This window comes from Sinocyclocheilus rhinocerous, unplaced genomic scaffold, assembly GCF_001515625.1.
Source record: "Sinocyclocheilus rhinocerous isolate Xijiao unplaced genomic scaffold, SAMN03320098_v1.1 scaffold370, whole genome shotgun sequence".
NCBI classification, from domain to species: Eukaryota; Metazoa; Chordata; class Actinopteri; order Cypriniformes; family Cyprinidae; genus Sinocyclocheilus; species Sinocyclocheilus rhinocerous.
In genome coordinates, this window is record NW_015670897.1 from 433,109 (window position 1) to 458,187 (window position 25,079).

Sequence of the window (25,079 nt, forward strand, 5' to 3'; positions counted from 1 at the left end):
CGAGTGTCCTGGAGTGAAGGCGTGTATGTGAGATCACAGCCTGCAGCTGCAGAATCCTCCATCATGAGGTTTTGTTGGACTCGATGAAGGAATTAGTAGCGATTACTGAAGGTGTTGCTGCTCCACTTTGCCAACGAGGATCATGTTGTAGCTTCCGGGTTTAATGATTGAGAATGAAGTATCAAAACAACACAAATATATGCAGTCGGCTATGTGAGATGATAAAGTGTGTTCTGCTGGCAGTTTGAAGAAATAGTGTCGAGTATTATTCTTGCAAATCTTTTTTAGTTTTTGGAAACTGTAATATGACTTGGAGCTTTAATATGGCAGAAATATATAATAAACTGATCTGATGAGCCTATAATGCAAATAACTATATTTTAATCTCTAAAAGAACAAATATACAGTAAAAATTAGTCTAATAATACAAAGTTCCTAAAACCTAAAAACCATCAGAGAATCAGCTTCTTTATTTAAAGGAGGTTTTGGAAAAATAATAATTGAAAATAATAACAATTAGTATCATTTATAAATCTAAGTTATAATTCTGATAATAATGTGAATAAACATTATTAATAAGGATCTGATTTAGAGGAGTTCTCTATTCTTATAATTATGGATAAATAGGAGAATAAATATTAGTAAATATTCTCTAATTAGAAGTATTAATTCGGATAATTATGGATAATAATGAGATTAAATATGATCTGACTCCAAGCATTCGTTTAGATAATAATGTGAGTAAATATTATAAATTAATTTGGTTTAATTAAAGGTATTTATTCTGACAATACAGATAACGATGAGAATAAATATGAATAAATATGGTCTAATTAGAAGTATTTCTTCTGATAATTATGGGTAATAATGAGAATAAATATTATGAGTTAGATATTTTCTGTTTAAAATAATCCTGATTACTATTATATGAATCATTATAATTATTTATTGATCATTCTTAAGAACATTGTTTATGTTATATAAATATAGAACATACTCTCACAACAATAATAATAATAATGATGATATTTGAATACAAAATGGACATAATTAATGGTTCTCAGCCATTCATTATCTTTTCCAAGGCCTAAAAAAAGAAGAAGAGGTTTTAATGTGGATGACTCCTGATGTTTCTCCATAGAGGACTAACAGTCTTTATGTTCATGTTCATTGTTGTTGGCTGACACATGTGTTCCTTCAGGTCCTGTAGTGCAGCCTCATTTTTCTGGGAATGCTCGCCTTTCCCAGAACCTTCCCATTTTTTCAAATAAAGCTTCCTCTTTCCTTACTTTCTTTTGTTGCTGTTCTCGTATTATTCTCCTGCTTCTTGTTATTATCCATCGCTTTTCTATTCTGTTTTTTGTTCTTTTGCTCTTCTTCTGTTGTTTTTGGGAACACCTTAAACTTATGACTTATTTCTACATCTTAATTATGTGATTTTGTCTAATGCCAAATGAATAGTTTGCACAAAAAGGAATTATTTTGCAGAATATTCACTTCATCTCTACTTTACTATGAAAACTGAATGTGATTTACAGTGAAAAAAACAAATTTCAAATTAATGACATTTCTGAGCAGAAAATCTAATGCTCTGGCATCATAACCAACAATAAATCTACAATAAACAATTAGAATTTAACAAATTTTTAATATGTTTTATTGGTAACACTTTACAATAAGGTCTTATTTGTTAACTTTTAGTTTAGTTTTAAATGAGTTAATGCATTAACTGAGATGAGCAAACATTGAGCAATATATTTGGAGAGCATTTATTAACCTTTATTAGTTTTTAAAAAATGTTAATGTTCATGTTATTCACAGTGCTTTAATGTTGTTAGTGTGGAGAACAAGCCCCCAAAATAGAGATATTCTGCTAATCACATTTATTAAAAATATAATGTGCAAAGCAGAATATTTATGATTTTTATATATTTTTAAAACATATATTTATTATTAAAAGGTCAGTGTGGAGAACCAGCACAAAAAATAAAGAAGTTTCTGGTGACCAAATTATTTTAAAATATTAGGAAAAAAGTGCAAAGCAGAAAATTCCTGATTTTAATACTTTTAAAATATATTTATTATAGATTAAAATGTCAGTGTTGAGAATAAGCCACACAAATAAAGTTTTCTGGGGACCAAATTAATGTAAAATAATTTTTTTTTACTTTTTAAATGCGGAGATGGGCACAAATACATGAAACAAATGAATTGAAACAAATGAATACAAATACAAAATAATGTGTGGAAAAATGTATTTAAATATAAATACAAAATACTGTGTGGAAAAATGTATTTAAATGCAAATACAAAATACTGTGTGGAAAAATGTATTTAAATGCAAATACAAAATAATGTGTGGAAAAATGTATTTAAATGCAAATACAAAATAATGTGTGGAAAAATGTACTTCAATGCAAATTACATTAGATTTTTTTTTTCAAACACTTTAAAATACAAAAAAGTATTTTGTATTTCAAATACGCATTTTAAATACATGTATCTGAAATACTGCCCATCCCTGTTATAATGTATATTTATTATGGATTAAAAGGTCAAATATTAGGAAAAATTACAAAAAAGTGTGTAGAACAAGCCCAAACACAGAGGAAGTCTTGCAAATATCACCTTTTAACAATTTTAAAAAAATAGGAAAATTACACTAAATAACAATTAAACATTGAACGCTATTATTATCAGCCCTTTAAAATAGAACAATGGATTTTTTTTTCTTTTAAAAAATCACCTGGGATACAGAAAAATCCCCCTGACATGATTCAAATAGTCAAACATGTCAGTGTGAGTGCTGCACTGTCGCCTGGTGTCCAGCAGCGGTCGCTGTGTGCTCAGTGACGCTCTGGTGGACACTGATGGCGTGCACTGAAGCAACTGGTGCTTAAGACGCGTTCGCATCGACAACAAGCAAACAACGAGCGACATCGCGCTGACGCGGACGCTAGAGGATTAACGCGAGTTTGAACGCGTCGTTTGGAGGTTTCCAGAGGAACTGGAGGAATATATGAAGCGCATCCTGAAGTTTTCGTGAGGAGGAAGACGGTCAGGTCAGTGTGTTTAGATCCCGCTCGTTTAAAGTCTCTGGAGAAATTGACACGCGTCTGAGAAGAGACTTTTACTGCAGGATGACGCTTAAATGTTTAGTTTTTAGGGACATGTGATACATTGTATCGTTGTGTTTGTGTATCATCGAGCTTTTGTATCATCGCGTTTGTGTCATTGTAACATTGTAACAGTCTGACTGATTGTGTGTTACTGTATCATTGTGTTTCATTGGATCTGTGTCATTGTGTGTGTGTGTGTGTGTGTGTGTGTGTGTGTGTGTCGTGAACAATCAAACCAGTAACATTTACCTCGAGTGACAGAGAGGTTTTGGTATTTTCTGTGGTACACAGGTGAGATCCAGCCTGCATGTCACATTCTCGTGTTTAACATTATTCTGTGTGTAAAAGAAAATAAGTTGCCGTCTGTCTTGGCATATGCCTTAATGACGCCAAATATAGTTTTACTGTCAACCAGTCAAAAGTGATGACGCACTCGACTGAATTTAATATTAAAGTTTATGCTGAAATATTTGAAATTGGTTTGTAAACAAATAAAACATAATAAATAATAAATTGTTGTCATTTGCATCACATGTTTTGATCACTACATCATTCCCATACATCCATATGTCTTATTTCATAGACTTTATTATTGTTCTAAAACTTTGAAATTAAATATAACAATGGGTGTGTCCAAACTTTTGACTGTAAAGGAGTTTTTATTGTTTATTTAGCCTTGTTTAGTTTTGCTTGCTCAAACAAGGGCAGTACTGGGGCATTCTTCTGGGAAGCCGTAATTACAACATCAGATGTGTTCAAGTCATTTTGGTTGGAGCAAGATGGCGATGTAGCTTTTCTACAAAAAAAAATATTTCATGCAATTTATGAAGGTGCTGTAATTTGATTTATGCATTGTTTTCTACAAGAAAATTCAGCAATATTTAAAATTTTTAAACATTTACATGTATTTTTATTTTTGTTTTTATTCAATTTACGAAGGTGCTGTAAATTGATATATATATTATATCCTAATTGTACAGTACTATCATATTTTGTACATGCAACTTAGCTAGTTTTATTATACCTGGAAAAAATATATATAATTGTATTAATTACATCAAATTTACCGTCAATACAGATGCTGCGTCTTTTGGGTCTACCATATTTTTTCTCACGGACTACTTGGAAATTCAGGGCTTCAAGAAAGTTCAGAGTTTTCGTAATTCTAACTCTGTGATGACGCTCATGTAGGATGACCATACATCCTCTTTATAGATCCCGACGTATGGTCATTCTAGTTCATGTGCATAAATACGATCTTTCTGACTGCTTGACTTGAACGCACCAAATTTCCTGAGCTCTTCAGTGACTGATTGCATTTTGTATGCAATTTTTTTGTGTGTTGCTGTTTAATATATAGCATTTTGTATCAGTTTGTTTGTAAATATGGTGCATGTGATCATAACAGCAGTGTTGGCGGAAACACATTACACGTAACGTGAGTCACGTAATCTGATTACTTTTTCAAGGAACTATTAAAGTAATACATTACTTTTTAATTTACAAGAAAATATTAGTTACTTTTCCAAATAAGTAATGCCAGTTACTTTGTTGTCTGATTTATTCGCTGACAGCTCTCCTGTCCCTGTGTTGAGAGAAATCAGGAGTGAGTGCAGAGCATGATGCTTACTGTAGTGCTAGGCTAAATGTGAACATGCATTTACTCATATCTCACTCGCACAAAACAGAGTCAGCATTCCTCAAAATGAATAAAAACAGTCAAATGCAAACTCAGAATATGACGCAAATCAGCAATAATTAAATGTTAACACAAATATGCTTAATGTATTTAATCCCATTTTATTAACCAATGTCTTTGCTGCTGATGTTTGATGATCCAATTCAACCATACTAATAAGCAAAAATGACCTTAGATAAACATTTGTTTCTTTTTATTTATTTATTTATTACCGAAGAGTGTTTTCCTGTGTCCTATTCTTCATGCAATCCAGAAAGGTTTGTTTGAGCTGCGCCCTCTACTGTACAGACGTGAATTTACATTTTCTTCAGCCTGAGGCTTAATCATTTCACTTTAGGTCTGAAAGGGCTTTTACATTTGCCAAAAATAGACCTTTTTTATATTAAAAACAAACAAGCAAGCCCAGCCCAGATAAGTAATGCAAAAGTAATGTAACGCATTACTTTCTATAAAAAGTAACGCAATTAGTTACTTTTTTAGGGAGTAGCGCAATATTGTAATGCATTCCTTTTAAAAGTAACTTTCCTCAACACTGCACAATAGTTTTCTGAATCTTTCTGTCGCCATGCTGATAATCATCTTTCATCTCTACTCTTTTCAGTTGGCATGTTGGATTGTGTGTGCATGCTGTCTGCTGTACAACATCATAATTTTCATCCCACCTGCATGCTACTTCTGTGTGCCAACCATTAATGCCATCATGGGTGAACACTGTGATGCCACTAACCCTCCCACTCTCTCCTCCAAGAAGCGCAGCAGCAGCAAGCGTGATTCCGTTTCCGATCCGTGGCGGGACGTGGAGCGTCTCCGCGCGGCGTTAAAGGTGGAGCGCAGCCGCAACCAGCAGGCTCACCGGCGCTTCTCTCTGGAGCTGCGGAGGCAACGTGAGGAGGCGCGAGAGGAGCGGGAGCGAGCGTTGAGGGAGCTGACCTACCGACACGAGCAGCAGAAGACGCTGGAGCTGCTGAGGCAGCGGGAAGCTCTGGGCCGGGAGCGTGCGGCGGAGGTCCGGCGTTTGTTGAGCTGGCGGAGTCAGGAGTTGAAACGTAGCGAGAACTTGACGCTCAGGCAAACCCAAGAAGTGCATCGTCAGCTAGCAGATGAGATCGCTGGTAGATCGGCGTTTCAAGGTCTCAAACTTGGATGTAAGGGCAACGGGGCGGCGTATCGCAAACTCCAGGAACTCTTGAAGACTCTGCATGCTCAGGCAGATGGACAGCAGGTCGCTGTCCTTCAGCTTCTCCAACAGGAAGTGGAATTAGAGAAGAGCTACTTCCTGTGCCACCTGCTGGAAGCCCACAGCGGGACGTCCCGCGTTGTGAAACGATCCAGGCAGAGGTCGAAGAGTTGCGTGCATTTGCTCCTGCAAGGCCAAAACCACCCGGAATCCTGTAAGGAAAGAAAACCCACTCTATTCCGCTCTCATTCGCTATCCCAGACATCCCGAAGTGAATCTCCTCAACCTATGAAGAAGAAAAAGAAGCAGAACTGCGAAACGTCTCCTCTCAGCTCATCTCCAACCGAGGAAGAGGATTTATCTGAGCCGTGTTCATCTGATGAAGGATTGGAGAAGTGCTCACCATCCAGATGTTCAGAAGACAATATGGATGATCTGGTAAGAACTTTGTTTATGGATTTTTGTTGTTTCCTTCTTCAGGGCTGTCCTGAATGTTCCTATAAGTGCTCAAGCTGGATTTCATGCATTGTTGTGTTCAGAAATGTGCCATAATTTTTTACTTATTACAAAGATGGTTTGCATTTTCTGCATTGCTCTCAGTTTTCTTTTTCACATGCTGTCATTATGCAAATCCATTCACAATCAGGTATTGAAAAGGCAGTATTTGCAAGTGTTCGTGTACTTGTGAAGCTTGAAATATATACTTGTACAAGCTTGAAATATATCCAGCTGTGTTGAATAATATATCCGAATATGGCAACTCCTGAAAACGAAATACGCCCAGTATTTTTTGGTTTGGTTTTATATATGCACTACCATTTAAATGTTTGAGGTCAGTAAGTTAAAAAAAGTCAAGGCTGCATTTATTTGATTAAAAATACAGTAAAATCAGTAATATTGTGAAATATTATTACAATTTCAAATAAGTGTTTTCTACGTGAATATATTGTAAAATGTAATTTATTCCTGTGATCAAAGCTGAATTTTCAGCATCATTACTCCAGTCTTCAGTGTCACATGATCCTTCAGAAATCATTCTAATATGCTGATTTGAAGAAACATTTATTATTACTATCAGTGTTGAAAACCGTTGTGCTGCTTCATTTTTTTCAGGATTCTTTGATAGAAGTCTTTTGTGACATTATACATTTCTTTATCACTTTTCATCAATTTAATGCGACCTTGCTGAATAAAAATCTTACTGACCCCAAACATTTGAATGGTAGTGTAAATTTAGCATTTTTGCACCACTGTGGAATTGTTTGTGTGCATTTGTGTTGGTTTATCAGAGCTTGTATGGTTGTCCTTCCACAAATTTTCCTCAGCTCACACGTCCTGCAAACAGAATTTTATTCTGAAGCTTAATCAGCTTTTATTGGTGCAGTTTGGAGAATCTGGCATTAGATCAGTCTAGAAAAGCACCTCTTAAAAAGAATCACTTGGCACATTTCTGCAGAGCTGCTGAGTCTTCGGCCTTCTTTAGATGTGATCGATTGTGACTGTGAATGCAATCAGTCAGGAAACGTTTCCTAAACAGTCACGTCAACTTCACTGCATTGCTGCAAACATGTTACTTTTTAGTTAACATATTCTTTAACATTCCCTTTGGTCTTTAAAGGAATAGTTTAGGGCTGCACGATAAATCGAAATGGAATCTAGATCGCGATTCGACAGAAGCTGCGATTGTCATGCAGGGCTCTACGCTAACTTTTCTTTTTAGGAGCACTTGTGCTCCTAACTTAAAAAATTTAGGAGCACGTTCAAAATTTTAGGAGCACCTTCTAATCAATAATCCAAAATTTTATCAAAAATTTGCCTTCCCATTACGAGGTGATATTTGACTCCTTAAAGTGATTAACAGTGGAATTTTGTTTTTACCTTTGTAATGGCATTTTTCTAACTTTTAATAAAGTTAGTCATCTTTTGTCAAATTCTTTAAAAATTATATTTTATAAGCTTTTTAAAAATTGTAATTAAAACGACAGAATAAGAACAAGTAGAATATCACAATAATCCACAAGTAATCCACACCACCACATCAGAGTCTTCAGAATATGTAAAAATCTAGTTTTATTGTGTAATGCAAACCATGAGGAGAGAGTGAGTGAATGGTCTGCTGGTGCTATGAATAATTCAGAGGTACAGAGAATAACCATCTACTGCCACTGTGAAACCGCAGACTAAACTGTGTTGTTCGGCCCTTAGAATTAATGTACTTGGAGAGAGACGGATAGTGGCTAAAAGTTGAACTTTTGGACATTGGCGTTATGTTTATGCACTGAACAGTTTTGCAAGGGCTCTTATGATGTTTAAGCTCTGGATTATGGGATCTTGGTTCAATGAAAGCAAAGCACCAATTGTTTCTGAATCGAATTCTCAGTTGGCTTGATTGTGTCACTCACAGGCTGCATAACAGTGATTAAGCTCAATGCGTTCATTTTCATCTTATATAATGATGATTATGTGCACGTTTCAGGTCTAGAGACTTGATATCGGCATCTGATTGCAACTGCACAGTCATACGAATCAGAAAGACATTTATTAGCCAGTCTGTGTTTAATGAGAAATTAGGACTAATAAACAAAAGTATAATTAATGTATTAAAAAAACAGTTTGAGGGCAAAGAGTTGCCATTTCTGTATTTTAGTTTATGTCGTATTTATTAATATTTAGAATTTTCAGTTGAAGTTTTAGTAATGTTGTTGCTTTTGTCAATTTTATTAGTTTTATGTATTCTAATCTAGCTTCTAATTAGCTTTCATTGATTTTTACTTCAGTTTTAGTAATTTTAGTGCTTATTTTATTTTAGTTAGTCGAAACAAGGCAATGTTTTTAATTTTCATTTATGTACAATTTTCATCTAACATTTATATTGCATTCTACTTCAGCTTTATTTCAATGAACGAAAACAATTAATAGTTAATAGTCAATAGTTTTAGTATTAGTTAACTAACAATGCTTCTGTAGCATTGTAGTTCAGTTTAAAGTAGTTCTGATGAAGAAAAATATGTTTTTGCTTTAAATATATGTTAAAAAAATTGAAGTTGTGGTAATTTAGAGAAATAATTAGGTGGGATCATAAATAAAGTTGAGAACCTTCACTTATGGAAGTTTGTTTCCATCACAGGATAAAAGATAATAAAAAAGGTAATTGGACTTTATCTCACAATTCAGACTTTTTTTTCAGAATTTATATCTCACATTTCTGTCTTTTTTTCAGAATTGCAAGTTCAAAACTCAGATTTGCGAGATATAAACTCAGATTTAAGATATATGAACTCAGAATTGTGAGATAAAAACTCAGATTTGTGAGATATAAAGTCAGAATTATGAGACAGAATGTCAGATATGTGACGCATAACGTCAGAATTGTGAGATATAGCTTTGCAATACTGGGGGAAAAGTATGAATTATGAGAAGTTGCAATTAAATTTTTTATTTTTTTATCACGTGGCTGAAAAGGGCTTCCATACTTACTAGTGCATCAGTTTATGAATTATTGTCTGTAAGCGTTTGGCCTGTAGAGCTTTTAGTGTTGAATAAATATCTGATGTTCTCTGAAGGATGCTGGTTCCTGAGCTCTGAAGGTGGTGTTATAGCAAGTGCAAATCAATGTTGTCCACTGACCTTTGTGACCTGCAAGCAGACTGCAGTGGCTCCATTGGGGTAAAACGGTAATGGCTCAGATATCTACATGAAAACTGAGGTCAGAAAAGGGCTTCTCTCAGGTCTCGCTTGATAGCCTTTTGGAGCTTTATGTTAGGAGTTTGCACAGATCAGACCACTAAACACTGCGACTGTGGTCTGAAAAATATCAAGCATATGCAGAAATGCAAATAATGTGCTCTGAATGTGTAGACGGCTTCATTTCAATCATTTAGTGTTTCTTGCAGTAAATATAGACAGCTACTAATGAATTCATTAGGATAATGTGTATATTTGTGTCTGTGTTTGTGGGAGTGAGCGATTGACTGAGAGACTGTTTAAATGAGTTGGAAGTTTATAGTCATTTAATTTGAAACTGTTAATGGCATGTCTGTCAGAGAAACTGAAGGATGCAGCCACACAAGTGAATCACATTACAGGAGACAGTTGATGGTTAATTAGATCGTTTTTGGTCATTAATGTCTCTAATTGTGTACTGCCTACTCTTGAGAGAAATAGCATGTGAAACAGCATACAATAAGCAGTGATAAACATTGAAAGAGTAGTATGCTTCATGTTGTCACTTGACCTCACTACGTTGCATGTTTAATTCAGCATTTAATTTAGCATTTTATCCATTTTTGTGGCAAAAAAAAAAGTTAAAATATTGACAAAAGACCTAATATCACATCTGGTTCATGAAAATGCAAGGTCAGGCTTTAGTGCGTTGCATTTTGGCGAGTGTAGCTCATTTGCGTATTTCATATTTTCAGAAAATGTGCATGCATATATTTAATTGTGCATAACTGCAATGTTTTCAATATGCAACTGTGCATAAGCGTGCATACTGTATTCTGCTTCTTTTAAAAGTAGTTAAATAATAAAAAAATTAAAAAATAAATAACCTATGTGTTTTGATGCTACGAATCTTTATGTGAATGACCAGATCAAAAGAAATAATTAATGTGTGATTTGTCAGTTTAGCATTGTGTTCATGCATTTAGCATATTTCGAATGTACACTAGGCTTGACGCGATAGACGGTGCTGACGGTGATACCGGTGTTAAGCCGCAACACCGGTTACGTCACTTGCCCTTTGAAAGTGAAAGTAAACTGCGCACGCCGCTTTTAAGCTATTTAAAAGCGAAGGAAAAGAGGGAATGCCCCGCCCCCACGGTGATACCGGTATTACCGGTGTTGTCACACGTCGATTAACCGGTGGGAAAATGTCCTCACCGTCACAACTCTAATGTACACACATTTGTTTTGAAACAAAGCAGCGTGATTAATATCATATGACATGAACTGACAGCATTATGTTAATCTGATCTGTTTAAGAAAGACTTTAAATAGCCTTGAATATACTATGGTATTATAGGTATGCTCTGCAGCTGGTGGGATATAAGAAGAAACTGACACATGGTGAGTGTGTGTGTGTGTGTTTATTTGAAGAAATATACACTACTGTTCAAAAGTTTGCTAAGATTTTTAAAATATTTTTGAAAGAAGTCTCTTCTGCTCACTAAGACTGCATTAATGTGATTTAAATACAGTAAAAACACAGTAAAATTGTGAAATATTATTACAATTTGAAATAACTGTTTTCTATGTGAATATATTGTAAAATATAATTTATTCCTGTGATGCAAAGCTGAATTTTCAGCATCATTACTCCAGTCTTCAGTGTCACATGATCCTTCAGAAATCATTTGCTGCTCAAGAAACATTTCTGATTATTATCAATGTTGAAAACAGTTGTGCTGATGAATGTTTTTGTGGAAACTGTTACATTTTATTTTTCAGGATTCTTTGATGAACAGAAAGTTCAAAAGAACAGCATTTATCTAAAATAAATCTTTTGTAACATTATAAATATCTTAACTGTCATTTTTGATCAACGTCATGCATCCTTGCTGAATAAAAGTATTAATTTATGTAGTGTGTATTAGATTCAGATATGTTTTTCCTCTTCCTTTGTCCTTCACAGATCTCTTTGCCGCAATAATACATTTGATTAAATGTTCATGAATATTACTTTTTGTTATCAATATTTCTGGTCAGTACTTCCAACCACATACATTTTGGTTGTCACTGAAATGTAGTGACAGATTGTTGTTTTGAGGTAGGGTGTTGCTTATGTTTTATTTTGAGCTAATAGAGTCACTGGGGTCTGTTTGTGGCATAACTGGGTCACGCCCTTCTTTTCCCTCCCAAAAACTGGTGCGAGGTTACACAGAGCAGCTCTGAATTATTGATATTAGCTTGAGATCAACTCAAACAGCAGTGTGACAGCAGCAGACGCACGTTCACTACATGACAAAGATCCCATGGATGTCTCAAGCTTTTTCATGCTGGAGAAAATAAACCCGCTGTGTGTCTGGAAGACCTGCTTCTGAACTTCATGGCTCTTTTGTGATTTTTGTCTTGTGTAGTTGTTTGGTTTCATGAATCTGCCGGTGGAGGCGCGTCATAGATCACTGGTTCATGAGCTCGTACTCCGTTTTTGACACATTCTTTCTCATCTTTTTCTGCCCAGTGCAACATTGGGTCTTTGAAGTAAAGTTTTGAGTATATATATATATATATATATATATATATATAAAAACTTTAGAGACATTTAAAAACAAAAGTCAACAAAATCACAACAAAATTACTAATACTTTTAACTCCAAAATATTAATAAAAATTCATAGTATCTCATTCATACGAAAGTAACACTGGTGTAATCTAATTACAATTCTATATTTAATTTAATTTAAAATACAGTACTATATTTTCCCTTTTCCTCTCTCTTCTCAGCACATCTCTGTATTCATAGTTCTCTCCAAAGGATTCTGTGAGTTAAATTTGTCAAAATCAAAAGCCATTATTTTATTTGTATACTTCTTTTCACAATACACATCGTTTCAAAGCAGCTTTACTGAAGATCATGATGTTAATGTTTATAAAATCTTAATGTCTTCATGTCTTATAGTCGCATTTATCAGATTCAGATTACAGCTGGGCAATAATATAGTTTGTCATAACCAGTTGAGATTTGTTATATTGTATGTCACTTTATGTGCGTATACTGTAAGTATGTGGATAAAGTTTGACAAACTTATATATTTAACCTTATATAAAAAGCTGGCGATGATATAATATAGTTACATTTTGTGATGATGCAAGCAATCAAGCAGTTGAGATTTACTATATCGTATTGCTTTATGAGAGTATAAGGTATGTATGTGGAAAAAGTTGGATATACTATATGTCCATATATTTTTATCTCTCCGTGTGATACATGAGTCAGCTTGTTTAGGCTGTTTGGCAAAGAGTCACTGCTGATCTCATTTTCCTCTCTGCTTAAGCCAAGACACTGATGATAAATCTCATTTATATATTAGAAAGAAAAGCAAAATCTCCTGCTGCCCATACTTTTGCATTGAAGAGCTAAATTAGGACGAGTCCATCCTTCACGCTGTGCTACATCTGAACTTCCAATTGGGAAAACTTTTTCAAAAACTTAAAAGAAATTGCAGTCAGTTGTGATGTCTAGTGAATTCCCTCAGTATTTCTTCATTGCATGAAACATACCATCCGAGCATAGTAATTGACGAGGCAGCCATGAGCACCGCAACCACCCCATGAAATTGTGTCTCTTTGTGTGAAGACCTGACATCTAATGAGATGTTAATGGAGCGTGTGTTTTACCTCATACACACACGCACAGGGGGTTTTCATCGGCCTGAGTTGGGTTCTCCTCCCCACGAGGGTTACACTCTATCTCTGTGTGTGTTTGCTCAGTGGAGAGGCAATTAGCGCAGCGTTTTTCCATATGAGAGTGAGCCAGATGAACTCCACGGAGGTGGATAGCGTTGCAGGATAATTAGATTTAAAACCGCTGGGGTTTTCACTGCTCTTTATTTGCTTCTGTATATATTTGTCTGTCTGTCATCAAATCACATTACTTCAGTAATTATAATTATAGTTTTTATTAATATTTTGAATCAGGTTTTATTTTTAGATTTTCTATTTTAATTTTAGTTAAATATAATTTAGTTAAATATAGCCTAATAAGTTTGTTATTTTGTTTTGTGTTTTTGTCACTTTCAGTAGTTTTATAAATGTATATGTCTATATAGTTTTTATTTCCGTTTTAGTTATTTTAGTATTTCAAAACTTAAAATGAGAAATGTTGCCTTGGCAACTAGCTGAAATAAAACTTTTTTATATATATATTTTTTTCAGTTATTGTTTGTTTTATTTCAAGTAACAAACATTTTTTTAGTGGTTTTAATTTTAGTTTTAGTTTTAGTTAAAGGGGTAGTTCACCCAAAAATTAAAATCACCCCATAATTTACACACCCTCAAGCCATCCTAGGTGTATATGACTTTCTTCTTTCAGATGAATACAATCAGAGTTAGGCCTATATAAAACATGTCCTGGCTCTTCCAAGCTTTATAATGGCAGTGAATGGGGGTTGATATTCAATAGGCCAAAAAAAAAAAAACAATCCAATAAAGTGTATCCATCCATCATAAAAAAAGTGCTCCACACTGCTCCGGGGGGTGAATAAAGGTCTCCTGAAGTGAATCGACGCATTTTTGTAAGAAAAATAACTGTGGTATGCGCATTCACGAGAAAGTGGCGTTCCGGCGGATGACGTAGGACGTAATGTAAGCTCCGGTGAGAAGTGATGAATGCAGAAGCGCAGAGGAGAGAGCAAAACAAAACACCGGTCACGAATTAGAAGTACAAATTGAGGATTTGTAAAGAAAAATGTCAGAGGATTTCGATATAAGCCAAGAGAAGACTGACTGGTTATCCTTTCCTAAAGTAAGGAATCTTTGCTTCCTTTGCTCCTGTAAACAAAACTTTCTCTCGCAAGACTAGCTGGATGACGTAGGACGTAATGTAAGCTCCGGTGAGAAGTGACGAATGCAGAAGCGCAGAGGAGAGAGCAAAACAAAACACCGGTCCTCACCGGAGCTTCTGCTATGCCTACGTCATCCGCCAGAATGAACGCGCTTCAGACAGTTAGTGGAAGCTAGAGATTACGGTTTATAAAGTTTTAAATATGGATATTTTTCTTGCAAAAATGCATTGATTCGCTTCAGGAGGCCTTTATTCAACTCCCCGGAGCTGTGTGGAGCACTTTTTATGATGGATGGATGCGCTTTATTGGACTTCTTTTGGACTATTGAATATCACCCATTATAGCTTGGAAAACCAGCCATTATAAAGCTTGGAAGAGCCAGGATATTTTTAATATAACTTCGATTGTATTCGTCTGAAAGAATAAAGTCATATACACATAGGATGGCTAGAGGGTGAATAAATCATGTGGTAATTTTCATTTTTGGGTGAACTATCCCTTTATCTATAATAACCCTGTATGGTGCATCTCTATTGGTGCATGTATTATTTATATACTATTATAGTTTTTATTAATATTTTATATTTGCCTTTATTTTTATGTTTTAATTTTAATTTTTAGTTTAGTAATGTCTTTTTTTATATTACTATTAGGTTTAATTTAATTTTATTTAAGTTTTAGTTTTAGTTCAATTATATTTTTATTATTTAGTTACCTTTTTATCTACCAATGACTGAATAGCTGATTGTTCATTGGTTAACATTAACTAATACTGACACCAGTCTTTTCTGAGGCAGAACAAATTGTTTAATTTAAGATTTTAAAGACTTGCACTTGATAAATAGTTCACAATAAGACCAGCAGCATGCATTAATAGAGTAAACCGGGTCAATGCTGATTTCAGTGACAGAATCCCTAGTAATAATGCACTGCGCTTGTGTATTTCTATATTTCCACACTCTCCTGTTTAATTCCACATTCCAGACACCGTACGTCATCGCTACCATTGTCTCTCAATGTTAATACTGGAGAAAGCGCGTGTGGCCCTCCTTTGGTCCTTTCCGTCGAGCAGCGCTGCCTCTTTGACGATCAATAGAGCGACATCATTCCAGCGTCATCTCCATGGAAACCATCCTGCTCCGCCACCAGGATTGGCTCCCTCCCAGAGCCTGCTTGAGTGTGATTGGAGGACCCCCCACCCCCCGTGTCTCTCTCGCTCTCTTTCTCTCCCTCGCTTGCTCGCTCAAACACACGCTCTCCTCCTCTTCATCTTAATGTTGTTATCTTACCAAACACACATTTAGGCAGAGCACCGAGATCCAGCGTGACCGCTGAAGCATCACTGAAAACCAGGATCGCTCCTTCATGAACTGGCACGTCAGAGCGGAGGAGATAAGGATGAGAGGACGGTGCAATGAGCCGAATGCAAATCCAGTCCGTGGAGAGAGAGGAAATTAAGAGACCTGTTAGAAAATAAGACGTCACCTATTGCGTTGGCTTCAAACTGGTCTTTATACAAACCAGTTGTCTCTTTTTCTGACTTTGAGTCTTTTGTATGAACAGCAGGAGGAGGTCGAGCAATATATGGATGACGGCAACACACTGGGACTAAATATCATAAGAGCTTCATCTCTCGATCTAGGATTTCATTTTGTACTGGAAATGCAATTTTTTTTTTTACAAAACATTGACATTTCTGCATCTTATATAATGGGGGAGTTAGTTTGAGAGTGATCCTTTTGATTTGAGGTGCTTGAGTTGGTAATGTCTCTTTAAGAATTTGCAACAGCTGTGCTGCTTTTTTGCATTTTCACTTGCATTAATGAATTGTTTTCCTCCATGTACTGAGTTGCGAACATACCCTTCACGAAACATCCTTGAAACCTGTCATTGCACTTGTAAACGGAGTAATGCACGACTTATGTACTAGGCCAGACCCCTCTGAACCACCTCAGCACGGTTCACCGACGCCGGAGATGAGTAGCGGTGAACCCGAGTCTCCGGCTGGACCCGGGCATCCCGACAGAGCGAAGCCAGAGGAGAGAGCGCTAGCGTCAGACGCACTGAGCGGGATGAACCTGGGATCCTCCACCACGACTAATGGAAACGGCAGCGTGACTGTGCCATCCGCTGTTCTGTGCAAACGGCATCATTCTCTCTATGAAGGGCTTAACGGATGTGAGGCGGGAGGCTTCAGAAAGGTGCGTTTTGCTGGTTGAAAATATGGTTTATATGTGCAGATTTTGAGGGCCTCTTATAGTCTTTCTATTACTAGTTGGATCCATTTGATATTATATCTATTCTTTTTTAGGCCATTTAGTCATTTTTAACCATTGATTAATGTGATATTGCATTACCTTGCTCCATATTTCACACTGTTCTTTTTTTAGGCCATTTAGTAATTTTAACCCTTGATTAATGTGATATTGCTTTACCTTGTTCCATATTTCACACTATTAATACTTTTATCCTTGATTAGTAATTAATCTTGGGTATTTAGGTTTGAGATTTCACATCTGTGCATCTTTAAATCCTGAGCTGACATTCTTTATGTTGCATATTTATGAAGTTAATATGTAATATTGTAATTGTATAATGTGCATTGATTATGCAATATATGTGTCTAAGAGGAAATGTCGCTATTTAGATCTCAGATAGTGTCCATGTGAGTCTTTTTAATGGTTTGCATGCATTTTTAACTGAAAGCTGAAACTAAAGTATATGAAAGTTTACTAAGCTCATGAATATTCTGTGAGGAGAGCATCTATGCAAGTAATGATTGGTTGACTGTTCTGGAACTCTTTGTATAGTGCTGCATTGTTTCATGCTTTTTCCAAGGGTTAAAAGCAGTGCGAACCCACTATCAAGATGTAAAATGTGGCTTGACCCAGGGTTAAAACTTTCCATCATTCAGGGTTAACCCATGGTTAAGCCTAGTGTGAAAATCCCTGTAGTATTTCACCCAGTTGTTCTTGTATTCATTTGCTGTTCAGTGTCAGAGTTCAAGGTCTAATCGAATCAGAACACCATCCAGAAATCAATCGTGTGGATCCTAAACACATGCAGAATAGTAGGTGTTTACTGAACTGTCAGTTTGATTCTTGCAGCTTGTCTGTAATGCATTTGACAGCAGCTAAATTCAGACGCAGTGAGTGACCTCAACCCATATTCACTGCTGCTGCTGCTGCAGACTCAACGTGGGACAGCACAGGATTCACTTAACGCAGCCTCATTGAAAATCAATAGCAGCACTGCAGATTGTCTTGTTTCTTGACCTCAGTGATCATTCTGAAGGTGTGGCTTAAGTGACCTTGACCTGGACACGTGTGCTCTTTTCTCAGCAACTAGTAAAACTAGTAGTGCTTAACTGCACTTTTTGAATAGAATGAAAGTAGCTATTATGTTGTTTTTACAGTAATGTGCCACAAGTAGTAGCATAGCATGACAAAACATGAAATCACTGACTTTTGTTTTGTCACATGGTATTTATTCAGTGAGCTGAATAATTAAATGATTAATCTTATTGCATTTGTTCATTAGGATGATTCATGCACCAAATCAGTTAAAAAAATGATGAATGCTGGTATCTCAAATCTATATGGTAGCACTTTTCTTAAAGCCTTTATAATGCGTTATAAAGGTATTCTTAAAGTAAGTTATAATGCATTATAGCTTTTCATAAATAATTGTAACCAAAGTTAAAATGCATAACAATATTGAAAAAGGTGTTTTAATACATTCTATTTTCTAATGGTGTAGCAATGAATAGATATGTATTATAATGTATGACAATGTAGCATTTTTAAATCCTTAAAACAATTTTTTAGGGTAGCTTTTACTTGAATATTTGTTTTAAATTATTTTATTTTTAATTGTTTTGAATGCATCTCTTCTCTTGCTTATTGTATAATTTTTATATGGTGCATTTTGTTGTTTTATTTGTTTTTGTAAAGCGCTTTGAGATTTTAAAGGTAACATTTAAAGGTGCTATAGAAAATAAAGATTATTATTATTATTATTATTATTATTATAACTGGTTACAATTATTTATGAGATCATACATGCATTATAAAGTGCATTACAAGGCATAATTAATGCATTAAAACTGAATTTATAATGCATTATATTTTAAAGCATTAAAGTGTTACCTATATCTATTTTAAGATATTGCTCTCATATTGCTACTTATTCTAAAGGGTAACTTGACTGTTGTTTAACTACTTTAAATTGAGTAGCTTGGTAGGCTACTTTTTTGCGCACACAAATAATCATTGTTATTCAGCTGAAGTCGTACTGATTGTTGTGAACATGCTTACAGTCCTCACATTGGTGCATTGCAGTTGAACAAGTGTGTGTTGAATATTTTTGCATCGCTTTAGGTTGAGAATAATGTCTCTAAGCTGTACGTTTGGATGCATGACTGTGCATGTTAGTGCATGAGGTTTCTGCTCCAAAACTCTGAAGGTTCTGACTGTTTCATGTCCAGCAATTTGCCTCAAGATGCATTGAGGTCAAGATTTATTTGATTTGAGCTCTTTGCATCTTTGTAGTTAAAGGAATAGTTCATCCAGAAATGAAAATTTCCTGAAAATGTACTCGCCCTCAAGCCATCCAGATATGGAGAAATGTAGCATCACATCACTGTCTCAGCAATGGTTCCTCTGCAGTGAATGGGTGCCGTCAGAATGAGAGTCCAAACAGCTGATAAAAACAACCTGTAATCCACACCACTGCAGTCCATCAGTTAACATATTGAGAAGCGAAAAGCTGTTCGTAAGAAACAAATCCATCAAGTCATTTTTAACTTCAAACTGTTGAATAACAACGTCGTCTTGTCTGAATCAGGAGAGAAATCTGCACAGATCAAGCACCGTTTACAAGCCAAAACAGTCTAAAACTGCTCTAAACCAATATGTGGGTGGATTTTGCTGTGAGAGACAACAGGAGACTGACTTTTTCACTGGAGGAAGAGTTATTATGGATTAGCCAGAAGTGATGATTTAAAGTTAAAACGATGGATTTGTTTCTTAGAAACACACACTACTTTTGTCATCCTTTTTTGTGCCTTTTGAAGCTTGACATATGTGATCAGTTTGCAATGTCATTGTGTGATCATTTTTCAAAAATTCTGACAATAAGAGGGAGAGTAAATGACTTTTGGGTGAACTATTCCTTTAAAGGGCTATGAATTCTTAAGGCTGGAGCTCCAGGGCCAAAAATAGAAATAATGGTTGAGAGGAAGATCGGGACCCTGAGAGGGAGGAGGGCGATCTCTGTTAGAGGTGCTCCCATGGGAAGCTGTGATGATGGATGAATAGAAAGATGGATTTTGGCTCATGCATGATTGAATTGGTGGCAGGGATGTGGTGTGGTGCCCTTATATCGTCCTGACCGATTCGTGACATGCTCTCCAGCCCTGCAGGGGGCAGACACAGTTCAGACACTGTCTGATATTTAAAAGGCCTTTCAGAGGACGTCCAAATTATCATCCTGTCTCAGTCCAGTATGGATCGACACCAGTTTTTTGATGCTACGTTCTTTGTTATTCTCATGCGTACCTAGTAATTTGGGGGTGTTTTCTCTGTAGGAGTTTCCTTCAAATGTTAGTTTACTTCTTTCCGAACACTACTATATTCTTGATGGTTGTTGTTTGCTGCTGCAGTAAAGACCACAGTGAGGTGAAATTGTGTTTTATACACATTTGCAGTGAGTTGAATAGATAATTCTGTCTTCATTTACTCATCATTTACATTAGATGTTTAGCCGTTTGTTAAGCATGTCCATGTTGCTTTGTTGCAATGTGATTTCAAGCCTCAAAAAAGACAAATTGTGATTCTGTTATGTTTTTAAATACATGTAAATAAATATGTTGTTGCGCATGTTTTAAAAGCATCCGATTTTAAACAAAAGATGGCATGATTTTCAGCAAATAAAAGCATGCAGTTGTCCCTGTTCCTTGCACAACACTGCTGCATGAGAAGACTTTGAATATAGGGTCATTCCCTGTCAAATCAACCAAATTTCAGAAAATTCTCCGGCTCAAATTTTTGATTTTGCTAATATTTTTTTCTGAATAAAGATAGACGTATAGTGATGAAAGCCAAAATATTAAATGCCATGGATCAATATTTACTGAGTAATTCACTATTTTGTAGAGGGGGGTCAAAATGGCAATTTTCTCCTGAGATTCAGAACCAAATTACAAGGGGTTAAAAGTAACTTCAGAATGATGGCAGCATCATAATGTTATTTTTACACAAAGATTGGTAGGTCTGTTAGTAAAATCTGTTGACTTTAGCAGTCTTTGTTGCATTATGTGCCAATGATGACCATTGAAAAATGTAGAAAGAGCACTTTTCAAGTTTTTTTTTTGCATGTCTGTAACTCAAGAAGTATTAAAGATATCTTAATGCCCTTTTAGATATTGGGTCTACATACCTGATCCTATAAACAGTTGCATGAGCAACTTTTATAGTGGTTTTGCCTTTTTTTTTTTTTTTAAATTTTTTTTAGAGCTTGATGGCCTGGTTACTGTCTGCTTTGTCATGCATTCTGCTTCACATCTCCTTTTGTATTGTACTGAAGATCATATGGTTTTGAATGACAGAAAGGTTAGTAAATTAGCTGTTATTGTTGAGTGAACTATTCTTTTTAATGTAAAGCTCTTTTCTCTTTTCTCCTCATGTCAGACAGCAGATTGGAGGTTTGTATCCTCAGTCAGAGGTTAGATGGTAATGATACTTAGGGCTGAACGATTTTGGAAAATAATCTAATTGCGATTTTTTTTACCAACTCTTTCAAATGTTGAATTACAGATTGTATTCTCCATGTCAGTGCTTGAAGGGGCAGAAGAGAAGCAGGTTTGGGGTATTTTGAGTTTGTGTGTATATTCTTATAAGCATTAGCAGGAGTAATGATGAGTTGTGAATGTTGGTGTGATGCATGTGTTATTTGGAATGAATAAGGAGAACAAAGAGAATAAAACAGAGAGGAGTAGTACCAGGAAATGATCAAATATAGGCACAGAAATGTTTATATATATATATATATATATATAAAGACAATAAAGAAAACTATGTGATTTAGACCAGACTGTATTTAATCGGCACTGAAATTCCGAGCAAATTCACTTGAACGCCCAGTATATCATAATAACATTTCAATCAAACATTGAATCATTGTGGGCATGAAATGCAGACTCTTTGAAATACTGTATTCTTATTTCTAGTATTTAATATCTGTAGGAATGAAGATTCACTTCCTTTTCACACTCAAATCACTGTGTTTTTGTTGGTAGTAGGAACTGGCGGATCAGTCTTGAATTTGAATACTGATATTGTAGGATTGAACTTGAAATACACACTGATTTAAATCCTTCCTGAATTCAGGTATTTAGTTTTTCCCAGGAACTGCAAGAACTGATAGAACTTGCATATATTTTGAATGCAATGCAATTCGCTTTGCTAAATGCATAAATGTAAACCTTCTGAATCAATTGCTGTAATGCATACAAAAAAACAACAACCTAAAAACAAATAATTGACTATGGTCATGTTAACAGATTAAAATGTGGGTCTTTTGCAGCCTTGAATGTTTCTGACATTATGAATAAGTTCAGTTGTTGTAGTGAAATGGGGTCTGCTGGTGAGTTAAAAGCTTTGAAGTGTTTTAAGAGGGTTGATATGTTGTTATGAGACTAAGAACATTTAATGTTACGCCTCAGGACACGCGTGAACAGAACACATCACATATGTTTTCTCTCTCTCACTGTGTTTTGTTTTGTCTTCAGACTATTAGTCTTCCTCCTGCACAGACGGGCGGTCTCTGAAGAAAACCCCCTCTCCATGTTTGCTGTCTTCTCTTTTAAATCTTTCACTTCATTACATGCTGTGTTTGCTATTTCTCCTTTTGTCGCTCCATCCCTCACATCCTGTTTTATTCCTCTCACATTTCTTCACAAAACTCGCTTTGCGATCATATGATCATATGATGTTGCTAAAAAGAACATTATTTGGTGTATTTGGTGTAATGAAATGTGTTTATGCAGTTTAAAGTAAAAAAAACACATTATTTTCCACATACTGTACATTCTGTACATTACTCTATGCCCCGCCTTTCTGAAACGCGTCGATTTTTACAAAGCTCATCAGTCTGAAAAGCGAGGTGTGCTCTGATTGGCCAGCTATCCAACGCGTTGTGATTGGCCGAATACCTCAAGCGTGAGACGGAAATGTTACGCCCCTCACCATACTGTGTTGATGCCGTGTCCCGGCCGGAGCAACGACACAAAAACATGAAAACCCATTACAAACGAGGCATTTGTTGCATCCAGTAGGGACATAATTACGGATTATAATGACGTATACTGTCTTTTTACGCGTTGCATCGTGCCGCGTAAACATAAAACCCTGTCTGCATTTGTGATCAGAGAAATGACAAACAACAAGTGCTAACGTTAATCCACACTGCCCAAAACTCGCGTTTGAATCATCAGTGGCAAACCAAGAGCTTGTAACACTTCAAAGAGAAAGGAAAATTGGAAATTGCATCACATGACCCCTTTAAAAGGCTGATGTTAATGATGTTATTTTTAGCTGTGTGTCCCATCTGCCATGAGCTGAATCAGTATAGATATAAGAGACCATCCGATAAGATTGCGAGTGGTCCCAGGTTCAAATCCCGGACGAGCCCCCAAACTGGCTCACAATTGCAACACGAACGAGAGCCAACACGGACGGCCTAGTAGTGAAGGAAGTAATTTATTCAACAAAACATCATAATTAGCAAAGGTATTCAAACAATCTGTAGTCAGTATTAATGGAAGTCCGTAGTGAAGGCGGGCATGACAGGGGACTGTAAGCTCAAGGTTTGAAATGGATGCGAAAAAAAAAACATAACAAACAAAAAACAATAAAATAACAGCTGCGCAAGCGCAGTCACATCGTAGCCAGCCCCCCCACCAGGCACTCATCAGCGCTGCAGTTCTTATAACCCCAATAATGAGCCTCCGGTAGGGGTGTGCGATATATATCGTCTGCAATAATAACGTAATTGTTGTTTTAACAATGTGCAATTTGAAGTTATCGAGTATTTTGCAAAAACCAAACCAAACACCTACGGAGTGCACGCATACATTATGTGATGAAGTCATGTCAGTGCACGTGTGCATTTAGAGTGTTCTTTCACTGCATGATTCAGTCTATTAAAATGCATTAAGAAAGATCACAAAATTCAAGATATGGGGGCAGAAAATGTACATATTTATATAATTTCATATAGTAAATCAATATCACACGAAGAGTGCCGTGTTTTCCTCCAAAAATCAGCATGATTACATATAGATTTTTTTTTTGACAACAGTTCAATAAACAAGAAGTTAATTAAGAGACTTGCGTTTCAGACACCATATTGCCTGTTTTTGAGCAATGACAGTGTTTCGTTCCTGAATGAATCAACCGTTTGAATGATTCGGTTCAATCGCAACTGGTTTCATTTGTTTGGGAACAGCCTAAATGTCTTATTATTCTAATTGACTGATTAAATGTAACAATTTGACTCAAAAGATGCACACTTTTAGAAAAAATGGCTTTACTAAAGGTAAAAATGCCCATAAAAGGTAAAATTCAATTTAAACTTATATGAAAAGATTCATTTCTTTTCACTGATGTGAACTGACCACACAGAATGAAGAATATCAAAAACTGCAGCTGTCCATGGTAGTCAGATATCAGCACAATAACACACTCGGCAAAATATTGTCTAATTATAGTTATCGAAAATATCCCAAAAAATATAGAGATTTTTTTTTTTTTCAATATCGCACACCCCTAGCCTCAGGTGGAAAAACACACCCCCACTATCCACCATACCTGCAAACAAAACAAAGCAGAAGAAAAACCAGCCCAGCACTCACTGGGACATAACACATCAGATTGGAACTGGTGATTGTCAGCAGCACTTGTCATTTTTGTGCGCAATATGAAACACTGCGAGTTGTATTCTGTTGAGTATTTGTCTGTAGAAGAGGGCTGTGCAGATTTGTAGGGCATTTTCTTATGTTAAACCAGGCATGAAACACACACACACACTCTCACACATCGACAGACACAGCACCTGTCAGATTGCCGAATGCCCACCGTCTGCACTGGGTGGCCAAGGTGACACTTTAGCACAGTAAATCTCTGACTGAGAATAGATCTGACATCTACAGTACTGTCTCACACTACAGCCTCCACCACTGTGACCTCGAGTATCACACTTAAAAGACAAATATATATATATATATATATATATATATATATATATGGTTATTCTGTCATGTTTTCTCCCTTTCTTTCCAAACCGCGACAAACGCCAGTCTCCCTTTTCTGCAGAATGCGATATATCCGCTCAATTAATCACAGCGCACCATTCCATGCACTCTAGACACTAATGGCGGCGCTTTGAATACACCCGGCATCCTAGTTTTCCTCAACTACTTTGTACTTTGTGATCAACAAACAAACTTAGGGCTGCACGATAAATCGCATGTGATTGGCATGCGCATCTTGTCAGTAAAGCCGGTTCTGTGAACAGTAAAT

General features: G+C 35.9%; 1 protein-coding gene across 1 annotated transcript in view; it reads left to right on the forward strand.

The window, feature by feature from the left end:
- Positions 1-2,838: 2,838 nt before the first annotated feature.
- LOC107734352 (RIMS-binding protein 3A-like) overlaps positions 2,839-25,079 on the forward strand; it is a 39,902-nt gene continuing 17,661 nt past the window's right edge. Inside the window, exons 1-2 of the mRNA XM_016546287.1 lie at positions 2,839-3,062; positions 5,420-6,433. Coding sequence (XP_016401773.1) covers positions 5,519-6,433 — 915 coding nt within the window. The 5' untranslated portion in view covers positions 2,839-3,062; positions 5,420-5,518. The remainder of the gene's footprint in view (positions 3,063-5,419; positions 6,434-25,079) is intronic.